At 47.0% G+C, this 24,823-nt stretch overlaps 1 protein-coding gene across 1 annotated transcript in view; it reads right to left on the reverse strand.

Moving 5' to 3' along the window:
* Positions 1–21,920, reverse strand: part of EMCN (endomucin) — a 42,129-nt gene extending 20,209 nt beyond the window's left edge. Inside the window, exons 1-3 of the mRNA XM_056855822.1 lie at positions 21,842–21,920; positions 11,789–11,899; positions 5,162–5,230 (exon numbers count right to left, since the gene is read on the reverse strand). Of these exons, the coding sequence (XP_056711800.1) occupies positions 5,162–5,230; positions 11,789–11,899; positions 21,842–21,920 (259 nt within the window). The remainder of the gene's footprint in view (positions 1–5,161; positions 5,231–11,788; positions 11,900–21,841) is intronic.
* Positions 21,921–24,823: the final 2,903 nt, after the last annotated feature.

Genomic DNA, 24,823 nt, shown 5'->3' on the forward strand with positions numbered 1-24,823 from the left:
ATAAGGTTTGAGGAGGCTTATATGGAAGACTGGATGAACTCCCTTGAGAGTCTTAGGGAGACTCAGTTCCACGGTAACCTCGTTGATTACTCTGGTAATGGGGAAAGGTCCTACATAACGGTCGCTCAGTTTTTTGCAGGGGCGAAGAGAGCGGAGGTTTTTGGTGGACAGATAAACTTGCTCCCCCACCTTGAGTTCCCACCCCGGAGACCGGTGTTTGTCTGCTTGTTCCTTGTACTTGCTTTTTGCCCTTTCCAGATTTTTGAGCAACCATGGCCAGGTGGATTTAACCACCTGAATCCACTCCTGAAGATCAGGGGTAGACTGGAGCTCTGGCGAGACGGGGGCAGAACCGAAAGGGCCAAAATCCGTCCCGTATATAACTTGGAAGGGACTAAAGCCGGTAGAGGAATGAGGCGCATTGTTGTACGCATATTCGGCAAATGGCAGCAGGTCGACCCAGTCGTCCTGGTGGAAATTTACATAGCAACGCAAATAACATTCTACTACCGCATTTACTCGTTCCGTTTGACCATCCGTTTGGGGGTGATAGGCGGAAGAAAGGCCCTGTTCCTCCACTCCCATTAACTTTAGGAAAGCCCGCCAGAATTTGGCAACAAACTGGACCCCCCGGTCGGAGAGGACCTTCCTCGGGATCGAGTGTAGCCTGAGGACGTGCGTGATGAACAGTTTAGCTAAGCCCTGGGCTGAAGGAAGACCTGCACATGGAACGAAATGAACCTGTTTGGAAAAGAGGTCTGTGATAACCCAGAGAACCGTTTTCCCCCGACTTGGAGGTAGGTCGGTGATAAAATCCATGGCGATGACTTCCCAGGGACGGGAGGGGTTCTCAAGCGGTTTGAGAAGCCCCGGGGGTTTTCCCATCCGTTTCTTGGCTGTGGCGCAGGTGGGGCAGCTGCGCACATACAACTCTACATCAGATCTCATACCGGGCCACCAGAATTGCCTTCGAACCAGGTGAAGCGTTTTTATGAAACCAAAATGACCCGCAAGCCTGGCCCCATGTACAAGTCCCAATACTTCTTTGCGAAGGGAAGATGGGACATATAGTTTCCCCCCTTGCACCCACCAAGTGTTGGTTCGTTCCAAGCCAGCGGGGAGGAGATGGTGCTCCTCCTCCTGTAAGGAGGCGTCCCGGAGTCGCTGTTGGAATGCTTCCGGGATACCTTTGAGCGTAGGGGGGGTCTCCGGTTGGCGGGCTTGGGATCGGGTGGTGACGGCCAAGCCAGGGACTTCCCCTCGCTGTTCGGGAGTGAACAGGGAGTCGACGGGGCGATCGAAATCGTTGCGATACTGGGGAAGTCGTGACAAAGCATCAGCTAGGGCATTTTCTTTGCCAGGGACATGTTTGAGGGTGAACCGGAATTTTGCAAAAAATTGGGCCCACCGAATTTGTTTGGCATTGAGTTTTCTAGCTCCCTTGAGAGCCTCAAGATTCTTGTGATCTGTGCACACTTCGAACGGCAGCTCGGCCCCCTCCAAGAAGTGTCTCCATATGGTAAGGGCATGTTTGACCGCTGCTGCCTCCTTCTCCCAAATGGCCCAGTTGATTTCGGACTGGGAAAACTTCTTGGAGAAGTAGGCGCATGGCCTCAACCGTCCCCCCTCATCCCTCTGCAATAGGGCCCCGCCCATGGCTACATCCGAGGCATCCACCTGCACCACGAAGGGCTTGGTGCAATCCGGGTGAGCCAAAACGGGTTCGGATGAAAAAAGTAGCTTTAAACGTTCAAAAGCTTGCTGGCACTGGGGAGACCATTGCAGACGGGCGGAGGGGAGTGCGGCGCTAGCCCCCCTGTCCTTGGTACGCAACAGGGCAGTGAGGGGAAGCGCAACTTGGGCAAAGTTGGGAATGAAATTCCGGTAAAAGTTGGCAAACCCCAAAAACTGTTGAAGTTGGCGGCGGGTAGTGGGGGTTTCCCAGTCCCGCACCGCCTGGACCTTGGCGGGGTCCATTTCCAACCCTTGGTGGGAAATCACATACCCCAGAAATGTAATAGAAGGTTGGTGGAATTCACACTTGGACACCTTAGCGTACAGTTTGTGCTCCCGCAGCCGCTGGAGCACTTCTCGCACTAGGCGCACATGTTCTTCCATGGTCTCAGAGTAAATAAGAATGTCATCGAGAAATACCACCACCCCCCGAAACAGTAAATCATGCAAAACTTCATTAATTAATTGCATAAAGACACTCGGAGCCCCCGAAAGTCCGAACGGCATGACCAGGTACTCAAACATCCCAAAACAACTGGAAAAGGCCGTTTTGGGTTCGTCTCCTTCTTTGATGCGAATGCGGTGGTAGGCTTCTACCAAGTCCAGTTTGGTGAAGATTCGGCCCTCCTTTAATTGTGCTAGAAGGTCAGGAATAAGAGGGAGGGGGTAAGCATTAGACTGGGTGACTGCGTTCAGTCTGCGAAAGTCAATACACAGTCTTAAATCTCCCGTCTTTTTCTTTACAAAGAAAGCTGGGGCTGAATAAGGAGCCTTGGAGGGGCGTATGAAACCCCTCGCCAGATTGACATCCAGATAGTCTCGCAATACAGTCTTTTCACTAGGGCTCATGGGGTAAACCTTTCCCTTAGACAGTTTGCCTTCCCCTACAATCTCGATGGCACAGTCCGTTTCTCTGTGGGGAGGCAGTTCGTCGCACTCTCTAACATCGAAAACATCAGTAAACTGCGAGTACTCAGAGGGTAATTGAGGAGAGACTGGGGCGGGGGACCCTACCAGTGCGGCGGCTGGAGCTCTGAGTACCCGTTCCTTGTCATGCAACCCACAGGGGTTTTCGGGGAAGGAAAGCACCCGTTTAACCCAATCAATGGAGGGATTGTGTCCCCTTAACCAGTTCATCCCTAACACCACAGGGGTTACAATAGGGGCGATGGTGAAATACAACCGTTCCCAATGTTCCCCCACGGACATAATCACGGCTGCAGTTCTGTGGGTCACAGGGCCCCGTTTAAAGTCACTCCCGTCCATTTGGGAAAAACGGAGGGGTCCCGGAAGCCGCTTGCGCCGGACACCCAACTTCTTGGCAGTTTCCTCATTTATCATGGTGCGGGCACACCCCGAGTCGACCAACGCGGGGACCTCTAACGGGGGACCCCCTTTGGGTAGGGACAGATGAACACGCACAAATACATTGTCCTCTTGGGCGCTTACCATCGGTGGAGCTCCTTGCACAACGATAGGGACGGTCTGCTGCGGAGCCCCCTCTACAGCAGACCGACGGCGTTTTTTGCCGGCTGTTCCCACTCTTCCTCCTCGCTGGAAGAGGGGGACGGGGTGGTGGCTTCCGGGGAGCCGTCCGAATCAAAGACGGTATTTGTAATCCGGGACCCCGATGGGACCGTAGAGTCGGATGCCCCATCCTGGGGGCGCGCGTGGAGAGCGGAGGGTGCGCCGGAGCGCCGGCTCAGTGGTCCACTTCTGCGGCGAGGCTGGCTGTCGGCGGCCGGTTTCGTCGGCTCGGCCTGGGTTTGGCGGGGGGGGGTCGGACGGCCTGAGCGAGAGGGGCATTGCGATGCAAAGTGACCCTTTCCCCCGCAGATCAGGCAGACGCCGGCCTCGAACCGCTTGCGGCGTTCCGCGGCCGAGAGACCCCCGCCACCCCCTTGCCGGAGTTCCCGGCCACGGTCACCTCGGGGCCTGGGGTCTCGCCCAAGCCGTTGCTTGGACAAGTTCAGGAGTTGTTTGCGATTCTCGATGTCAGCAGCATGGCGAACCCAACCTTCCACATCCGGGGGGTTCCCTTGCATGAAGGCCCAATGTTGGAGGTCTGGGTTGAGACCCTCCCTGAAACATTGTACCAAGGTAGCTTCACTCCAGTCCAGAATTCGGCTAGCCAGTGACTGGAACTCACTTGCATACTGCGCCACCGACTTAGTCCCTTGGCGCAGTTGCATCAGGGAGGCTTTAGCCCGCTCACCCAGAGTCGGGTCCTCAAAACGGTTTCGGAGTGCTACCATGAACTCGTCCAGGGTTCGCAGCACCGGCGAGCGGAGTTCATACTGCAACACCATCCAGGCAGCCGCCTCCCCTTGCAGTAAGGAAGCCACGTACTGCACCCGGGACTCCTCAGAAACGAAGGTTCGGCCTTGTTCCCGCATAAAAATGTCTACTTGGACCATAAAAAAGGTCAACTGGTCTCCCGACCCGTCATACGTGACTTTCAGGTCCCGACGGGCCGGGGGGGCAGGGGTTGCGGGCGGAACTACCGGCGCCCCGTCTGGGGGAGCACCGGCTGGAGGTTGCAACTTCAGCGCATCTAGGGTCGTGGCCATCTCACCCATTACGCGTTGCATGATCTCCATCTGCTCCTGCATAGCCCGGCGGTCTTCCTGCCACTGCTTTCGTTCTTCCTCCATGAGGGCCTCTTTGCGGGCCGGGTCCCCTTCGAGTCCCGTGCTGGGGAAGGCCAACCGGCGATCCTTCGCCGCAGTCCGCGAGAGCGACCAGCCCTTGGGAGAGTCCAGCCAATAAGTAAGCCCCCGGGGACGTTCGTCCCGATCTTGGTCGGGGGCGCGACCCTTCGGTTTCTTTGGCTTGGCTCCCTCCTCCTTCGGGTCCGGCTTCTCCGGCTCGTCCGGTTCCTTGGGGACATCGGGGTTAGGGGTGGTGTCCTCGTCGGCTGACATTCTGTCCAAAGCGGTACAGCTGCAGTCCGAGAGGCAAGGGACTTGCAACTTAATGTGAGAGATCCCCCTCTCTGAGTTTGCTTCTCCAAATCAGTTGCTCAGACGTTGATACAGAAACAATAGATTTATTGAAGCCTTCAGGAGATGAGACAGGCACAGGTAGAAAGTTGCAAGTGAGGGGCTATACGGGTTTACAGAATATATTGACTCCAGGGCACTGGGGCACTGGGGTTCACACTTATTGTTATGGGAAGTTACAAGCTTGGCATAATACAAAACATCAGACGGATCCCAGGAAGTCTGGTGCGGCTATCACACTTCCAAGGCCGCACCGGCCTGAGGGAGTACTGGCAGGAAGAACAGCGGGGGGGAAGATACATGGGCCATCAGGCCTGGCGCCTGAGACCAGAAGGTGTGAACTGCTTTTACGAGTTCACTGATAACACCGCAGGTGATGGAAAGCAGAGACACAAAGACAGAGACCCTCACAGAGGATGTCTTACCGATAGTCGTCGGAGTCAACTTGGATGCTGCAGCTTTGGAAATCAGTGGAAGTGAATGGGTCGTCCCTGCTGCTATTTTGATGAGATAAATGACGGTGTGTTAACTGCTGTGCTCAAAACATATTTGTCAAAGGAATAATCAGTAGGCAAGCAGGAAGGAACCAGAGTTTTTCTCCAGTGCAGTTGTCTGAACATCCTCTGGTTTCCAGCCATATTTTTTGGGGGGAGGAAATGAGCTCATTTTGCTGCAAGCAGAGTGTAAAATTAAGCACTTTTAATGAATATCTGAATACAGGAGTGAGGCATCAACGTCTTTCCCTGAAGCGTTAGGGAGACTGCAAAAGAGCCCATATAGTTGAAGAATGCATGGAACGAAAAGTAGCACAGTGGTGATTTGAAATTCAGATGATCAGATATTTTTTTTTTGAATATTGTTAGCACACATTTCCTACAACCAAATTTGAAAATCTGTCTTCTAGTGGCTGGCTTGGATGTAGCTTCTGGGAATTCATGGGAAAGCTCCTGCTCCTTCCCTCTCTGCCCCATTCATTTGGAAGCCAGGAAGGTAAGGGGCTGTGGCTCAGTGGAAAAGCCTCTGCTTTGCCGGCAGAAGGCCCCAGGTTTAATCTCCGCCATCTCTAGTTAAAAGGACCAGGTAGGAGGTTATGTGAAAGACTTCAATGGCCAAATACGCATGGTCCCTTAACCCACTTTATTCCCTGTTTCAGACAGGATCAAATTGACCTGGGCTGGGGGGAAACTGTACACATTACCTTGAAAAGCAGGGATGAAACTGTGTGCAAATCCATCAATGTAAACAGAAATTGCAGGAGAGTTCCTGTTTAGCTTGCAACACCCCCACCCTGTGTGATTGGTTGTTTCCCGGGGCAAGGAAGGCCCTCATTGGTCAATTTGAAATGACCAATCACCGGGGGCATGGGGTGTGTGCCAAACTAACCAGGAACTTCATGTCTCCCGCACTTTCTGTTTACATGGATTGATTGGCACAGTTTCGTCCCTGCTTTTCAAGGTAATGCTTACAGTTTCCCCCCCAGCCCGGGTAAATTTGATCCTGGCTGAAACGGGGAATAAAGTGGGTTAAGGGACCATGTGTTTTTGGCCAATGTTAGACCCTGAAAAGCTGCTGCCAGCCTGAGTAGACAGAATTGACCTTGCTGGGCCAAAGCTCTGATTCAGTATAAGGCAGCTTCATGAATGTGTGAAGTTGTACTGGACGAGGAAGGTTGTCTCCTGCCCAGCCCCTGTTGCAGATATTACTGAAGTGATCAGGCACAAACAGAAGCCATGCTGCAGTGGTCTGTAGGAAACTGAGCTTAGGATGCAATTCTATAGACACTTCCTTAAGAGTGAGGTCCACCACATTCAAGGGATTTGTCCCTCAGTCAACATATAAAGGTTTGGGCTGCAAAATTACAGCCCCCTTTCTAGTTTTTGCTGAAACAGGCAAACATTGGCTTCATTCTGAAATTTGTCTATGGGTGCCGACATAACTTTATAATATCTCCATAATTCCACAATTTAACAAACTTATTTCCAGCATTGTGCAGGGGGTTGGACAAGATGACCCTGGTGGTCCCTTCCAACTCTGTGATTCTATGAAACTTTCTTTTCCTGGGATGAACTCTGGAAAAGAAACATTCTGCAGGAGTTTAGTGCAGTACAGCTTGAATGGGGAAAATCACTGCTCTGGGGGTAGCTATTGGCTAGCGCCTGTAACATCATCAACACATTTGCTCCTCAATTTCCAGGCTTCTTTTGTGTGATTTTTTAAGTCTACATGTATCATTGTGTATGAAAGGTGAATGAAGGATGGACATATATCCAAAAACATATAAGTATATATTGTACATCTTTAAAGAATAGTGAACTTGATACGAGAAGTGAGGAAAAGCCTGGGAGCTGATCTAGTGTTCAGCTTATTGGTATGTATGTTTGCAATGCAAGTTATGAATTTATGGGAGTGTGTTGAACAGTGAATGAAGGTCTTGTGGTAACATATTATAATTATATGTTTATTTAGATATTTCTATTCCACTTTTCTCTCCGACGGGGACCCAAAGCTCCCTTCATTTTATTCTATGTGAGGTAGGTGAGTCTGAGAGTGTGTGACTGGCCCAAGGTCACCCATGTAAAAGTAGGATTTGATCCTGGGTATCCCAGATTTTAGGGCAAAACTAGGCCCAATATCTTTTAAAGAGTTGGGTCCAGGTTCTCTGAAATGGATTCAGCTCTTTCTTCCCACAAAAAGGAGAGCCCAATTGGGATCAGAATGTTGCCATGAGGGGAGGAGGGGGTCCTACTTCCTCCTGCCATTTTTCCACACTGAATGGTGCTGGAGTGGAGCTATTTCCCTGTTTTTGTTGCTCCACTTGGAGTATTCCATGCATGTGCACCTGTAAAAATGGAGGAATAACTCCCCCCCCCCCGCCTTGTTTCTGATGAAGGGCGCTTTGACTCTCGAACGCTTATACCCTGGGAAATCTTGTTGGTCTTTAAGGTGCTACTAGACTTGAATCTTGCTCTTCTACTGATGACCAACATGGCTACCCACCTGAAATGACACCCCCCCCAGCATTGTTCCAGTGCAGAAAAACAGCATGAGCCCCTCTTTCCCCCATGGTGGCATTTTGAACCGAATTGGGCTCTTCCTTACTTTTAAACCGACATTCTCCAAAGCTGCTGTGTGGCTGTGGGGAGGGAGAGTCCGGTCGGGGGAACCTGGACACAACTCTCTCTTTTGTAAATCATGTCTTGTTTGGCTCTTAGTCTGGCACACCAAAATAGGCATAATCTACATACCTCCTGAACGTACATAGATTTATATAGAAGTGTTGTGACTTGGACACACAGTTGACTCAGATAATCAAGCACTGGCTTAAGGGAAAGACACAGGGAAGGTGCCCCTTATATTTAGCAGAAAAAGATAGACGTCCTTTCGATTGGGTGAGAGAGTCAGTGGAGGAGAGAGAAAAATACTCTGTGTTGCATAAAGACGACACTGCGCTTTCCTGTAGAGCGTACAGCTTTGTGAGGGCTTTTTTTGCTATGTATAACAAGAGGTGACAGCAGCCACTGAAACAGGAGAAGGGAAGGGAAGAGCTGTCAGATCTCAGTTCTTGGGATGGGTTCATTTTCTGAAGACTTTATCACAGGTTCATTTTTTTGGGGGTAGTGAGGAGTTTGAAATCCCCAGCTTATGAAGCCTAATCAAATGCATCTTGAAGAAAGTCTTCACAAATAGATGGAAACTGCAACAAGCCTATGTGCTCCATCCTTGAGCCATGGCTCCTCTCTACTTTAAATTCATCAGGCTCTTTCAACAGTGCATGCAGGCTGCCCCTATGGAGGTTTATCTAGAAGTAAGTTCCACCATAACTGTGTGTTAAGTTGGAGCATCAACCATGGGTTTTCCTGCACGTGTTATTTCCATCAGTTGTGTGCCTTTACTGCGTTGTGCTTTTTTGGGTTTTGTTTTCCACATGTGTTTTGCTCCCTGTAGGGGTCACTTTGATTTTTTCCAATGATTTTTTTCCTAGGTTTTCTCTGAGTACTTTAAAGGTGCTCTTAAAAAAAAACAGGAGAAACAGCTAGGAAAGATCGAAGCGACCACTAGAGGGAGCAAAACAAGTGCAAAAAAGGAAAAAAAGCCTGACACAGTATGGGCACACAACCAATGGAAATAACACATGTGGAAAAACCACCATGACTGAGTCTCACTGGATTATGTCCCAATTTTTTTTTAAGAGTAACAAAAATACTCTTGGCAACTACATAACAAAGATTGGATTGTATGATCTAAGTCACAAAAAGTGTGATTCACCATAAACAAAATTTATGCAACTAAATGCATGCTTAACTATAAGTAAGGACTCTAAAGAGAAAGAAGTCAGAATGTACATGCGGGGTGGGGGGGGTCTGTTTATTAGGATTTGTGCTAAATGCAGGTAGATGAAAGACAAAAGTCTACAGGATCACCTTCCTTCCTTCCTTCCTTCCTTCCTTCCTTCCTTCCTTCCTTCCTTCCTTCCTTCCTTCCTTCCTTCCTTCCTTCCTTCCTTCCCAATAGCAGCAAAAAGAGACAGCATGGGGTATAGGTTAGCACAGGGGTCGGCAAACTCATTAGTCAAAAGAGCCAAATATCAACAGTACAACGATTGAGATTTCTTTTGAGAGCCAAATTTCTTAAACTATATAGGTAGGTACACTGTTTATTAACTTAATAAACTTTAATTAAAGTTTTAAGTCTTAATTAAACTATAGGTACACTGAATAAAACTTGATATCATACTTAATAGTGATCTTATTTATTGATAAAAATTAAATTGTAAGTCCCTGCCATTTTCCCCTCCCCGCCTGGTCCTCGTCTGGAGGCCTGGTCTACTGCCATAAAAGCCTATTGGTAGACCTGGCCTCCAGCAGAGTCCCATTGGGAGGCCAGGTCTACCCATTGGCTTTCTTGGCAGTAGACCTGGCCTCCGGAGGCCCATAGAAGCCAATTGGTAGACCTGGCCTCTGAAGGGGGACTTTTTCCCCTCCTCGGAGTCCAGGTCTACCGCCAAGAAAGCCAGTGGGTAGACATGGCCTCCCAATGGGACTCAGCCGGAGGCCAGGTCTACCAAAGGAAGCCCGCCCCGCCCAACAGCTGATAGGCGGCGGGGGGGGGGCAGGAACCGCCGAGCCGCCCACCCAGCAATCGCGTGGCTAAAGGGGAGGGGAGGCTTTAGCCTCCCAAACATTGAGGGCAAGGGAAAGGGGGACCTGGCCATTCTCCACGGCGGGGGGGGGGGGGAGGGCGGAGAGACAGCGCGCCCGCTCGCCTGATCTCTCGTGCTCTCTCTCTCTCTCAGGTGCGCCGGCTCCGAACCAAGTTCGGAGAACCGCACTCAACGGGCCAAAGAGCTCGAAGATCACCTTTCGTGAATATGTTTAATTGAGATAGCTACATGTGCAATTACTTCTGTGCGCTGCACAGCAGTTCTATTTCTTTTTTTTTGGTCGACTTTGCTTAGCAGCAATGGTCTCTTGTGCTGTAGTGGCATTCCAGATCCATTAAAGGAAAAACCTACCCTTATCCAGCTGGTTGAAAGAAGCTTCATTTTGAGTTAGGCGAGACTGCAATGGAAATAACCTTTTGCAGGAAGAATCATATGCCCTGATCTGGGTGGCCCAGCCTAGCCTGATCTCATTGGATCTCAGAAGCTAAGCAGGGTCAGTATTTGGAAAGGTGGCCACCAAGGAAGACTCTGCAGAGGAAGGCAATAGCAAACTACCTCTGCTTCTCCCTTGCCTTGAAAGCCTCTTGCTGGCATCATAAGAACATAAGAAAGGCCATGCTGGATAAGTCCAAGGTCCATCAAGTCCAGCAGTCTGTTCACACAGTGGCCAACCAGGTGCCTCTAGGAAGCCCACAAACAAGACAACTGTGGCAGCATTGTCCCGCCTGTGTTCCAAAGCACCTAATCTTATCCTGGAGAGAATGCGTATGCATCATTACTAGCATCTATTTTTACTAGTAGCCATGAATAGCCTTCTCCTCCATGTCCACTCCTCTCTTAAAGCCTTCCAAGTTGGCAGCCATCACCACATCCTGGGGCAGGGAGTTCCACAATTTAATTTTGGCCATGAGACACTTAAATAGTAAGTCTCAACTGAAAATCTCAAACTGATTTCTACACTTTTACTATGGGTTCGATATAACCAGCTTCTCCACTTGAGACGAAAGGAGGAGGGGATCCGTGGCTACCTGACTATGCTATGGATCATGGGACTTGCATGGACAAAAGCCATGTGGGAATCGGGGGCTATTGTAAGGTGGGGAACTGGATGACAATGATTGGAAAAGCTGGCTGAATCCAACCCAATGTGTCCTTTAAAAAATTGGAGGCAGCACAAGTGGCAGATGGGTAGTGAGAGAGTCTGATCATGCAAATGGATGTATCCAAAATCATTTGGATGCATCCAAAGAGCTTGCTGAGTTATTGGCTCCAGGCTCACAACCTACCAGCAGGACGTGAGATGGACCAGCAGGTAACTGAGCAGGTCTAGTGACAGACTATGGTTTGTATTTCAGGTTGCTCATCATTTCCCCAAACAATCTTTTAAAAATGATTATAACTAATGTAAAGATTATTTGCACTCAACGGCATTTGTCGGTTCATGTAACTTATTATGTTAAAATGCCTTTTCACAGTGCTCAGAGGGTGGTGAAGTCCTCTTACCTTGATTGGGAAAATTTCATATCTTGAAGAAGAAGAAGAGTTGGTTTTTATATGTCAATTTTCTCTGTCTTTTAAGAAGAATCAAACCAGCTTCCAATCTCCGTCCCGTCCTCTCCCCACAACAGGCACCTTGTGAGGTAGGTGGGGCTGAGAGAGTTCTGAGAGAACTGTGACTAGCCCAAGGTCACCCTGCTGGCTTCATGTGTAGGAGTGAGGATATCAACCTGGTTCTCCTGACTAGAGTCCACTGCTCAAAACCACTGCTCTTAATCACTTCACCACACTGGCTTTCTGGATACTGACTATGTTTTACAACTCAAAACAATTTTTTGGGGAAAAGTTTAGTTTATAGTGAACTCTACAGTAAAACAGAGAAACATGTACTTACTAGTAGAGGTGCTGTTGTTTGTGACTGGTAATACCTGTACAGAAGTGAGTGTTGTTTGGGATGTTTTATTTCCATTAGAAGATGATGTAGGAACACTTCGTAACAAAGTAGCTGAAAACACATAACTTAATATTAGATTCTTTCTCTCACCAAATCAATGTAATTTGCTGCTCAACCCCTCCGTCTTGGTTTCTCCCTAAAATCACATCTGCCTTACATTTTCCATTGTTTCAGCGCCTTGTTATACAATGTCATGCCTGTGACATCGTAAGTCAGTTGGATCCTGTGGAAAACTTATGGGAAACCTTGGTGGAACATCCATCTCCCTTTCCCCCCAGCACCCTGCCACTTGTCCTGAAAATCCTCTCTAAATCTTGGGAGATCCTCATGATCAAAATGGACCACCGTTAACATGGCTGCAGTGACAAGGGGACAACAAATGAAATTGGTTCCTCTCCCCTACTCCAAGCATGACTACTGCTGAAAATTAAAAGAGGAAGTGCCAAAGCAGAACTACAGCTGAACATCAAGAAGACAAAAGTAATGAGAATTACTCAACTTTAAGGTTGACAATGAGGAAATTGTTCAAGACTTTCTATTCCTTGGCTCCACCATCAACCAAAAGGGAGAAATCAGAAGCCAAGAAATCAGAAGGAGATTGAGACTGGGAAGGGCAGCCATGAAGGAGCTAAAAAAGATTCTGAAGCATAAGGATGTGTCACTGGCCACCAAGTTCAAGTTAATTCATTGACAATTCATTTATTTAATGTATTTAAAATATTTATACCCTGCTTTTCTCCCAGTCCACAGGACCCAACTTGTTTTTACCCCTGCTGGTGAAAAGATATGTCTATCTGGCCTAAGTATTCCCCTTTCCAAAAAAGAGTAGAAGTAGAGTTGCCAACAGGCCCGGAGAAAAATGTTCTGACCTTTTAACAGAGGCTTAATAGGATGTAGTTTACCAGGCAGTGTAATTTACGTCCATGCCATGAATAGTTTCACCTGCCTATTTCCACACATTAAGCCTCAATTAACGAGAAAGGACCTTTTTTCCTGGCAAGCTGGCAACCATAACTAGGAGTGAAACTAAAATATTTATGTCCATACAGCAGTGATATTCGGTATGGTGCTCACTTGGTGCTCACAGCCTGCCACTGTGTTTCCTGGTGCCCACTTTGGGGGAACAACCAAAGATTCTTGAATAGAACAGAAACACAAATAATCAAGGAGCTTCTGAGCACCATCTCACTGACTAGCACAGCAGCGCCACATGTGCTTAACTGAGCCATAGACACAGACTTTCTTATGTCAATAGGCTTGACACCTCACCCTGGTGCACAGGGAGCAAATCCTCCCCATTTTTTTCCAAGAACTGAAACCAAACAGCAAAGCAAAAAACAGCAAAGCAAAAAGCTGATCCTGCCTACACTGGCAGCCATTTTATTATTGTATGATAGCTAGGCTTGCCAACTCCAGCTTGGGAAATTCCTGGACATTTGGGTGGTTCTTGGGGTGGTTCATATCCTTCATCCTAGTTTGAAGGACAGTGATATTTGAGGAGGGGAGGAGCTCAGCAGGGATGCAATGAAGTAAAGTCTGCTTTCTAAAGTTGCCATTTCTTCCAGATGAATTGTTCTCTGAAGACTGGGGATCAGGTATAATTGTGGAAGAAGTCCAGGCTCCACCTGGGTGTTGGTAACTCTAAAGACAGCACTTTTATGGTGTTGCTCACTATTTATTTATTTATTTAACCTCACGCCTTTCCTTGCCAAGCAGGTCTCAGGGTGGCTTTCAACAGTTAAAATATACACTAAAACACACACCAGAATTTAAACTCTAGTTCTCAATCTAACATAAAAAGATGGTGCCTTGACCTTAGCATAAAACAACCCCATCATAGGTGAGGTAAAATGGGGAGACAACCAGCCACAGAGAGCTTGTATGCCCAAAAGGTAGAAGGAAAAAGAAACCAGGGGAAAGGGAAGCTACACTTTCTCAAAATTCCAGAACTGTCCAGATGCTCAACAAAGTAGAGTACCCTTAAGTTATAGTAATATAGTCATCAAAATGTTTATGACATTCTTGTTGATTACAGTGTACCTGTGTAAACAATATTGTTAGGGTTGCCAACCTCCAGGTGGTGGCTGGAGATCTCCTACTATTACAACTGATCTCCAGGTGACAGAGATCAGTTCCCCTGGAGAAAATGGCTGCTTTAGCAATTGGACTCAGTGGCATTGGACCCTGTCCTTATCAGGATGCACCACCAGAATCTCCAGGTATTTCCCAACCTGGAGCTGGCAACCCTAGTGGCAGTAAGTAGCCACAACTGCTGAGCAGCTTTGGAGGAGGAGGGGACTCTGTGTCAATACTGATGGGTATTGCTTGGTAGTAACAGATGTGTGTGGAGAGGGCTGGGGTTGCACTAAGCAGTTGAATGATATCATTGGTCCACAACGGGTGCAGCTGACCCTGCAGCAGGCCACTTACAGGCTGCTTGACATCCATGCTATAGACTTGCATGCTCTGGGAATCTTATATTTCCCAAGACTCCTAGTTAGGGTTGCCAACCTTCAGGTACTAGCTGGGGATCTCTTGCTATTACAACTGATCTCCAGCTGATAGAGATTAGTTCATCCAGAGAAAATGGCCACTTTGGCAATTGGACTCTATGGCATTGATGTCCCTCCCCTCCCCAAACCCCGCCCTCCTCAGACTCCACACCAAAAATATCCCGCCTGTGGCGAAGAGGGACCTGGCCAACCCTTCTCCTAGTACCTGTACACTGTCAATTCAGCCTCTCGGGTGTCAGAGCAGAAAAAGGGAGGCGCAAATGAACAACATTTTAGGGGAAATTGTTTAGAAGCAGTCAAGTGTTATGAGCTGAAAACATCTGTATTCCAAACCTGCAATTGGTGAAAGTTGGAAATACACTATTTAAATCTACCCTGTCTTGAAGTATATGTTGGAAGGAAACCATATTGACAGTAGATATCATAATACATCGAATGCTCGACTTCTGGCAACTGCCTGGAAGGAGGATTGTCACAGGAGCCTTAAACATCTGAAGGCTAAAATCCATTCTTAGTTGTTATTTGGAGAAGAAATTGGAGGCTTACTTCTCCCTTCCAATTTTCAAATATGAACATTTCTGAGAGATTTTACTGAGTTTCTCTCAAAGTATGTGGTCTCCTTCTAAGAGGACGCTATAATAGAAAATGGACAAAAAAAGATATTTATGGGGTTTAGTGGGATGAAATAAAATCCCACAAACTATGTTTAATGGAACAGCAAGTTGAAAGGTTCTTTTTAAAAGGTTCTTGGTGAGAAAGGATTGCAATTTTCATCATGCCCCCTGTAGTTTGTGGGCTGCTTATTCACTTACTGAGGCCAAGTCACAATGTGGAAACTAGGTTGAAGGATATAAAAATTCGAAATAACGAAGTGGCAGTAAGCTTTTCACCATGGCTAAACCTGTTTAAAGAAAGACATGGTTGATACAAAACATTTGCTGATTTTGGGAAGCTCATTCTATTTGTTCTATTTATTTACAAAATGTGTACCCCGTCCCATGAAGGCCACCAAGGCAACCAACCGTTAAAGCAAGCATTATAAAAACACATCATAAAAACAGTTAAAATATATAAATTTAAATACACAGAAAAACAGTAATTAAAACACAGAGCAAGAAGCAGGGATCATTGAGGGAATGCCAGATGAAACCAGTGGGCAGAAGACAGTGACAGAAGCGAACAAATGAATATCCCTAGTTTGAGAGTTCTGTGGTTTTGGGACTGTGATGAGGAGGCCCTCTCTCTCGAAGGACAGGGACACCCAAAGCAGGGCCTAAGGAGATTCCAGTGCAGTCCTTGAGGTAGGGTTGCCAGCTCTGGGTTGGGAAATACCTGGATATTTTGCGGGTGGAGCCTGAGGAGCGTGGGGTTTGGTGAGGGGAGGGACTCCAATGGGTTATATTGTCATAGAGTCCACCTTCCACCTTCCTGCTTACTGTTTACAGAGACTGAAAAAAATAAAATAGGCTTTAACTAGGGTTGCCAGGTGCAAAGGCCCGGCAATTGCCCCCTCTGCCCGCCGACCACCTGAGGGTCGGTGGGCAAACGTGCATATGTGCGTGCATACTGCGCACGGCACTTTCAGTTTAGAACCGGAAGTACCACCTCGCGAGGGGCCTTTATCTCTTAGTTTGAGTGGTAAAGGGCTGCTTTACCACTCAAGCTGAGAAGTAAAGGCCCTTTAAAAGGTGGCACTTCCGGTTCTAAACTTTGCGAGGCGGCACTTAAACACAAAAGCCTCCAGCAGGAGGAAAAGAGGAACCTGGCAACCCTAACACATCTATGAATAAGGTGGACCATTTATTTGCTGATTATGCATGATCAAGTAGCCTATGAATTTGCCCCCATATGAGAAAATCACCAGTGTGCAGCCAACCATCTGTGGACTATGTGGAGAGGGATTAGGGTTGCCAGCCTCCAGGTAGTAGCTGGAGATCTCCTGCTATTACAACTGATCTCCAGCCGATAGAGAACAATTCACCTGGAGAAAATAGCCACTTTGGCAATTGGACTCCATGGCATTGAAATCCCTCCTCAAACCCCGCCCTCCACAGGCTCCGCCCCAAAAACCTCTCGCTGGTGGCAAAGAGGGACCTGGTAACCCGAAGAGGGATCCTGCTTCTCTTTCTGCTGCAGCCCCCAAGCCCCCTAACATTTTGTTCCTGTAGATCATCAGGTCCTCACAAATAGCTTAAGGAGCACAGTGGGAGCTGAGGGAGAGTAGAATTGGCAGAAATCACTGTTCTCTCTTCTGTATATGCTGTCAGAGGAACTGGATGGCTAGATACATGCAACTGTTGACCATGCGTTTTTGAAACATTTCCAGGATGTAACGTAGTGGTTTTTCCATATCAAAATCATTGTGTAAAGTGGCCAGTGAAACCATAGCATGGGTTTAAAATATTAGCTACCAGGGAAGCCACCAACGCTTTTTGTCCTCCTTTCTGTCACGTACGTTTGCAATAGCTTAGGGCTTCTCTTTATAAAGCAGGCGTAATGACATTAATACTCACTTACTTTGCAGGGGAGCTGGAAAGATGAATTAGTAAATGCCGCTAAAGCATTTTTGAAAATGAAAAAAGTGTTAACCTTTATTAGAGCGACGCTCTTCTAAAGGACGATTCAGCTTTACTTCTAGACTGCAGCGGAGGATTAATCACTTTGAGAAGAGTAAATGGCACTCTGAGGAAATCATTCCAAACGTGATTTGCCCCATTATTGCTGTGCTGGTTTGGATGTCAGCACATACTTTTTCTTTAGACAGTCAGGGAATGCAAACTCAAGCTCCTACTCCAGCGGTGGTAACTACAAAGAACTCAGGGAAGAAGACAATACAGAAAGAAGAAGTAAAATAACCGAAGTGATGGAGAATCTGTCTTACGCAGAGTAGTTTAAGAAGTTGTCATCTTTTAGCTTAGAAATGAGGTTCCACTGTTGCTCCTCCCTTCCTTGTCAACTTGACAGAGGAATCTCAACTTGAAGGTCACTAATGAAGAAGCCCAAGGGACAGCTGATTTTCTACCTTCCCCTGCAACACACAGCCCAGGAAACCTCTGAGTGTGTTGTAGGCTATGCTTGTGAACCAGTGGTGGGGCCCAGCTGCACAAACATGCCAAATATATTAATCAAAGTCCAATTCAGACCACATCAATTAGAAATACAGTAAATTCTCTATCTGAACAGAATTATTTCTGACATTTGGGAGCAGTAGGAAACCTTTGGAATGTACTGTTATTCTGATGCCTGGCTGTCTAATTTAATTTGCTGAATAATTTTAAGTACTTTGAGGCTTGTCTGGCACCTCCTTTACTTTCTATTAGCTGCCAGGCCAAAACACATTTTTTTACCCTGGCTTTTAATTTGGGGTTTTATCCAGGGTTGCCAGGTCCCTCTTTGCCACCGGCGGGAGGTTTTTTGGGTGGAGCCTGAGGAGGGCAGGGTTTTGGGGAGGGGAGGGACTTCAATGCCATAGAGTCTAATTGCCAAAGCAGCCATTTTGCTCCAGGGGAACTGATCTCTATCAGTTGGAGATCAGTTGTAATAGCGAGAGATCTCCAACTACTACCTGGAGGTTGGCAACCCAAGTTTTATCTTACTGGCTTTTCAAATGGCCTGCTTCTGTTTCTTGAAGAATTTTTATGCTTTATGTCCAATGGTTTGTTTGTAATGATGTATTTTTTATATTGTTACATTGTTTTAATTGTAAGCCACCTCAAGCAGGACTCTGAAGAGGTGGCAAAGAAATATCCTAAATTAATAAATATTTTTTTCCTTGGAGGTAGGAGGGGCAACTAGGGTTGCCAGGTCCCTCTTCGCCACAAGTGGGATATTTTTGGGGCAGAGCCTGAGGAGGGTGGGGTTTGGGGAGGGGAAGGACTTCAATGCCATAGAGTCTAATTGCCAAAGTGGCCATTTTCTCCAGGTGAACTGATCTCTATCTGCTGGAGATCAGTTAAATTAGCAGGAGATCTCCAGCTTGTAACTGGAGATTGGCAACCCTAGGGGCAACCAAGATGAAGTTAATTCATGCCATTCATGAAGTTAATTCATCCCTATTACTATGTATGGGCGTGAAAGCTGGACAATGAAGAAAAACAGCACTACAAGAACTCAAATTATCTCAACAGAATTTCTTTCCTGTCAGCTTCAACACTTACAGCAAGCAGCATGATGAACTGCAATTGGAAACAAAGTGGAAGCCAATAAAATGGCCATAACATAAGCAGTTTGGGCCAGTTGAACTTTCTGAGATATCTTGAGGAGAAGCCCCATGCAGAGAGAGTTACAGTAATCTAACCTCAAAGTGACTAGCACATGGATAACTGTGACTAGGGCTGTCGATTTGGTTTGTCCCAAACCGAAAAACAGCCGAATTTCCCCTGATTCAGCGGTTTTTAGTTCGGATGGAACCGAACTCAAAAAAGGCGGGAAAACGGGGAGCCGAATTCAGCGAGTTCGGGGTGTTCGGTGAATAAATTCAGCAAATTCGGGGTTCGGCGCAGCAGCATAACAGTCAGTTAGTAAGCCGCATTCTCCCCCGGCCAGTCGGTGGCCAAGATGGGTCTTCTTCTGGACAATCAGTCGCGACTGAGTGCATGAGCCCAGCTGCTGCGCGGCCTGGCCGGGGAGAGAGAGAGTATCTGTTTGTGTGAGAGAGAAATCCCCGTGGGGGGTGCTTGTGCACATTCGCTCCTTTCCATGGCTGCAGGGGGTGCATTTTTGGGGGTACAGCCCCCAAACTTTCAGCGTAGCTTCAGAGGAGCCTTCTTGCAAGAATCCCCAAGTTTTGTAAAGATTGGATCGGGGGGGCTGAGATATGGGCCCCGAAAGGGGTCCCCCCTTAATGTGCATTTTTATTCCATTTACAGCACATATTTGCTCCTTTCCGTGGCTGCAGGGGGCGCATTTTTGGGGGTACAGCCCCCAAACTTTCAGCGTAGCTTCAGAGGAGCCTTCTTGAAAGAATCCCCAAGTTTTGTAAAAATTGGATCAGCGGGGGCTGAGATATGCCCCCCCTTTCCCTATTGGGATGAATGGGATCAGCCGATCCTATGTGCATCTCGACAGCGGCAAATCCAAGGCAAAACCTCCCGTGCTTAAATTGAACCGTATTGGATTACCCAGTCCTCCAAGTCCCTCCTGATAGAACAGAAGACATCCACAGTAAGACCCCTTTTGGGGCTTTAATCTATAATTTTTCTCCTATGTGTGTGTGTGTGGGGAGGGAGCAGTTTCTGTGGGTGGGGGGGAAGCCAAAGGGGGCTTTCATCCATTCTGTCTGGGTGTGTGTGCCCCCTCGAGTCTCTCTCTCCCTGGTTTGGGGGGGGGCTTCAGTTGTGTGTCCTCAGGTTTTCCCTCATTCATAAGATCGGTTAGGTCTATTTTGATGCTTGCTCAAAAATTGTTTTCAAATTGTGACTTAAAGAATGCATTTGCCTGGTCCCGAGTCCAATGTAAAAGGGGAAATTCCACCCCCTCCTGCTCCTGATGCTTAGCTAGCATGCCTCTGTCCCTTTCCATGGTTTGCAAACTCCCAGGCATCAGGTGTTGCTTTGCATGGTTGCAAAGGTGTTGCTTTGCAAGGTTGTGTTGCTTTGCATGGTTTGCAAACTTCTTCTGTCCCTTTCCATGGTTTGCAAACTCCCAGGCATCAGGTGTTGCTTTGCATGGTTGCAAACGTGATGGTTTGCATGGTTGTGTTGCTTTGCATGGTTTGCAAACTTCTTCGCACCTGCCCTGCCCTTGCTCCCCGCAGCTCAGCTGTTTGTTGGGGTTGGGAGCTTTGAGTGGGCGGCAAGCTCTGCTAATTGCAAATGCACATTAAGGAGGGGGGACCCCTTTTGGGGCCCATATCTCAGCCCCCCCTGACCCAATCTTTACAAAACTTGGGGGTTATTGCAAGAAGGGCCCTTTGAAGCTACGCTGAAAGTTTGGGACCTCTACCCCCCAAAATGCCCCCCCGGAGCCACGGAAAGGTGCTGTTGTGATTTTAATGGCTTTATTCGGCCGAATTTTTCCCCGAACTCCGGACCTCATGCCGAATTGCACGGACTCAAAGCGGGGGAGTTCGGACTTCAGCATTTCCCGAATAAAAACGGGCCGAATTTTGCTGAATCTGAATTTTATCGAATTTTTTTTTCAACAGCCCTAACTGTGACTACATCATTTATGTCCAGAGAAATGCTTGTAGCTACCAGCTGACAGAGATCAAGAACAATACCTGGCTATTCCCACAAACAAGAGCTGCCCCCAGATACACGAGTGGCCACCGCTAGAGAAAGTTTGAGTAGACTATTGACATTTTTACTGCCAAAAACACAGCCTTTTGAAGTGAAGAAGCCTGCAATATCAGGCCATGGAGCCTGATGGAAATTATTAACTATAATCCACTGATAACAAATAAATCCATATCATGTTGAAGGACCACTGTTTGCCTAAGAATTAGGTAATCAAAATGATCTTCTAGAGCCCATGGCTATATGGAAGCATGATAGCTGTCTTGAAAGGTAACCCCCTCCCCAATAAATTTCATTATTAAAAATAGTCTTCTTGTGAGGCAGAAGGTTCAGATATATTGATGGTTCCCAGACAAGGAATACTCAGATCCCTCCCTCCCTTTGGGAACTGCTGCTGGGAACTGGTAAGAATCTGGGGAGGTTCTCAGAATATATAGTGCCTCCCTATGGAAACGGCTCACTGTAATCCTGTTCACAATGAACATATTCACACAATCTGTGTACACTGTACTCTTGATTTTTCTTTATACATGTGCTGAGTGATTCTCATGTTCCATTAGACACCTTTACAGCTGACTGTGTGATTGATCCATGCAATTGCCTAGGTTCTGGTCCCCAGTTTCATAAGTAAGTGAATGCACCTTCGCTCTTTCTTACAAACAGATGTACAAGTAGGATGTAATGCAGTCATTGTAACATGTGAACAGGGCATGTGTTCCTACAGGGACACAACGGGAAGTTTGTTGGTCAGGCATGGGCGGGAAGGGAGCTGTGAGTCAGCATTCTGGCCCCCTCCATCCCAAAGAAGCAGTTGCTGTGTCCTTGCGAGGGCACAATAAGAATCCACTAGGCTTCCTGCAGCCCCGGGGCCACATATTGTACAATCCCGCCCTACAGAAACAAGCATGACAAGGACATGAGAAAGGGTCAGAATTAATCCAAATCTAAAAGCACTCCACCTTGTATATATATAATCCTCACACTAATTTCCACCTTCTCGTTCCAAAATCCAGCTAAGAAGAGATTTCTTGTATTAAAATCTAGACCGAAGCTTAATTTTGACTTGAAAAAGAGTCCTCAAAGAAGAATTATTGAAAGGAAATGGAATGGAAATGTAGAGCAAAGAGATTTAATGCAATCAGTGGACCCTTAAGGCACTGAAGTAAGCTGAAAATGCTGTATACATTATTATAATCAATTATTATTACTTCAAAATCCCAGAGAAGTATAAAGTTGAAACCCACCTGTGATTGCTGAAACACTGCTTGTTGTCGGAGATGATCCTGTGGAATGTGTACAAATAACTTTACGTTTTCTGATCATTTTATATTGAAGCTCAAATTAATATGACAATATGAGAGCAAAATATTCAGCTAGGGACTGATACCAAGCTTCACCCTAGTAGAGCCTTAGATTTGATTCTTATTACAACTTATTTACATGTTATGACGTTTAATCTAGTGAAGCAGGGTAGGTTGAGAGATAGTGACTGGTAAGATTTGTGGCAGGGGACGGGGGATAGGTCCAGGTGTCACAGTTCAGACATCAGGAATACATGAAGTTGCTTACTCCATAGGGCTCAGGGCGGCATCCATCATTCTCCCCCTCCATTTTATTTTCACGACATCCCTGTGAAGTAGGTTAGGCTGAGAGATAGTTTCAAGCCTGAGGTCACCCAGCAAGTTTCATGGCAGAGTAGGAATAAGAACCTGGGCCTCCCATATCCAGCCCAACACACTCACCATTGTACCATGCTGGGACATAAACATCTTGATTGCATTTATCCTCACATAAAACCATGTGAGGCATTATCTGAGTCTACAGGAAATGTGAGGATTGCACCCAGGACACAAAGATCTATGTCAAATACTGAGACCCCTTGAACACATGAACACATGAAGCTGCCTTATACTGAATCAGACCCTTGGTCCATCAAAATCAATGTTGTCTACTCAGTCAGGCAGCGGCTCTCCAGGGTCTCAGGTAGAGGTCTTTCACATCACCTACCTGCCTAGTCCCTTTAACTGGAGATGCCGAGGATTGAACCTGGGACCTTCTGCATGCCAAGCAGATATTCTACTACTGAGCCACAGCCCCTCCCCATAGTTCCTGTCATATGAGAGCCACTTTTCCATGACAGAGTTTCAAAGGGTAGCTGTGCTGGTCTGCAGAAGAAGAACTAGATTTGAATCCAGTAGCACCTTGGAGAGCAACAAGCTTTTTGGGGGTATAAGCTTTCAAGAGTCAAAGCTGCCTCCATCAGATACCATGAGAGGATTTCACTTGACTAGTGCTGAGTCTGACCAATATAAGCATGTGGCATGCACCACAATAGGGCAGCCAGAACATTTTAGTGTTTTTAATATATTAGACTAGGCTTGCCATGTCTTCAAGTCCTGGAGTGTGTGTGTGTACAGTGCCATCAAGTTGCAGCTGACTTATGGCAACCCCAGCAAGGGGTTTTCAAGGCAAGTGAGAAGCAGAGGTGGTTTGCCATTGCCTTCCTCTGCAGAGCCTTCTTTGGTGATCACCCTTCCAAGTACTAACTCTGCTAATCTTCCAAGATCTGACATGGCTATACCATGCTGCCTTCCCTCCCCTTCATGTCCTTACCCAGTCATAAAGCTCATCTTGGGCCAGTCACTCTCTGTCAGTCTAACCTACACAGCTCTTACACTACAAAATGGGTGGGGAACCAAGTATGGAGCCCTTTGTTCCTGGGAGGAAGAGCAGAATAAAAATTGAATAGGTAAGAGTAACGAGGCCCTGACCTGGTTGGCCCAGGGTAGCCTGGTCTCGTCAGAAGCTAAGCAGGGTCAGCCCTGGCTATTACTAGGATGAGAGACCACCACGGAAGTCCAGGATTGCTTCACAGAGGCAGCCAATGGCAAACCACCTCTGTTCATCTCTTGCCTTGAAAACCCTCCAGGGTCACCATTAGTCGGGTGCAACTTGACAGCACTTTCAACCCCCAACAGTGGCAAGAGAAACTAAGGGATTCCCCCCCTCAAGTGTGAGACAAAGTGTTTCCTCCTCAAACTCTCCATGTGGATTATATTTATATCATTAGGTGTCCCAATATGATAGATATATGATGCCTGGAATTGAATCTGGGACTTTGTGCATGCAAAGTTCTTCAGTGAGCTAGGGTCCAAACAATCAGCCCTATCCATACAGTTGCATTATGAATACACGATTCCCACAAGAGAGGGCCTAAATCTGAAAGGCACTACAGAATCCATTCCTTTTCTCTCCTGTGGCAATGTTGAAAAACAAGTCTGCCTGCAAAGACTGTGGGGCTAGGGTTGCCACCTCCAGGTATTTCAATTGATCTCTAGCCGACAGAGATCAGTTCACCTGGAGAAAATGGCCACTTTGGCCACTGGACTCTATGACAAGTCCCTCCCCAAACCCCACCCTCCTCAGGCTCCACCCCAAAAATCTCCTACCGGTGGCAAAGAGGGACCTGGCAACCCTAACTGTGAAAATATCTATTTTCTAATCATTTGAGAAGGAAGTACTTAAAAAAATACATCTACCACCACTATATTATAGATGGCCCTTAACTGTTGTTCTGCCGTTGTGTTCCTTTCAATGATGCATTGCTCCAGTAATTAATCAAGTCATCTGCTCAGCCTTCTGACGCTGGGATTCATCGGCAGGAAATATTTTCTTGAGCTTCACGTCAGGAGACGCAAATTGATGGCGGAACATGGCAGCAGGGGAAGGGGTTATTTTTCTAGAACAAAGCCACTCCAATTGATGGGCCTGTTCTCAAAACATGATTAAAAATAAGATGATGAAGGGTTGTGCCTTACCAGAAGGTGCTTGCAACTTGCTGGTTGTTGCAGTAATACCATTAGAATCCTGTACTGAAGAGAGAGAGAAAAAAATCACGACAACAATACGAATGTTAACCATTGTTCTGAACCAATCTCTGTCAGAGGAATAATTAGCATTCAGAGGGAATGGATAGGAAGCAGGAACCATCCTGCCCAGCAGCTGTTTGAACAGTTGGTAATACATCGCTTTGATGGTTTATTGATTAACCTTTTCTATTATAAACTGCCAATTGTTGAGCGATTTTGTGGTACCAGGGAATACTGCAGTCACACCTGGAGCCCATTTCTCCCTTACCCATCTAAAAGTATTCTCAGGTACACCTGTTTGGAGCATATTTTCAAACTTTGATAATTTACATCATATTCTCATTAAAATGTGGACAG

The sequence above is a fragment of the Euleptes europaea genome, chromosome 9 (assembly GCF_029931775.1).
Source record: "Euleptes europaea isolate rEulEur1 chromosome 9, rEulEur1.hap1, whole genome shotgun sequence".
NCBI lineage: Eukaryota > Metazoa > Chordata > Lepidosauria > Squamata > Sphaerodactylidae > Euleptes > Euleptes europaea.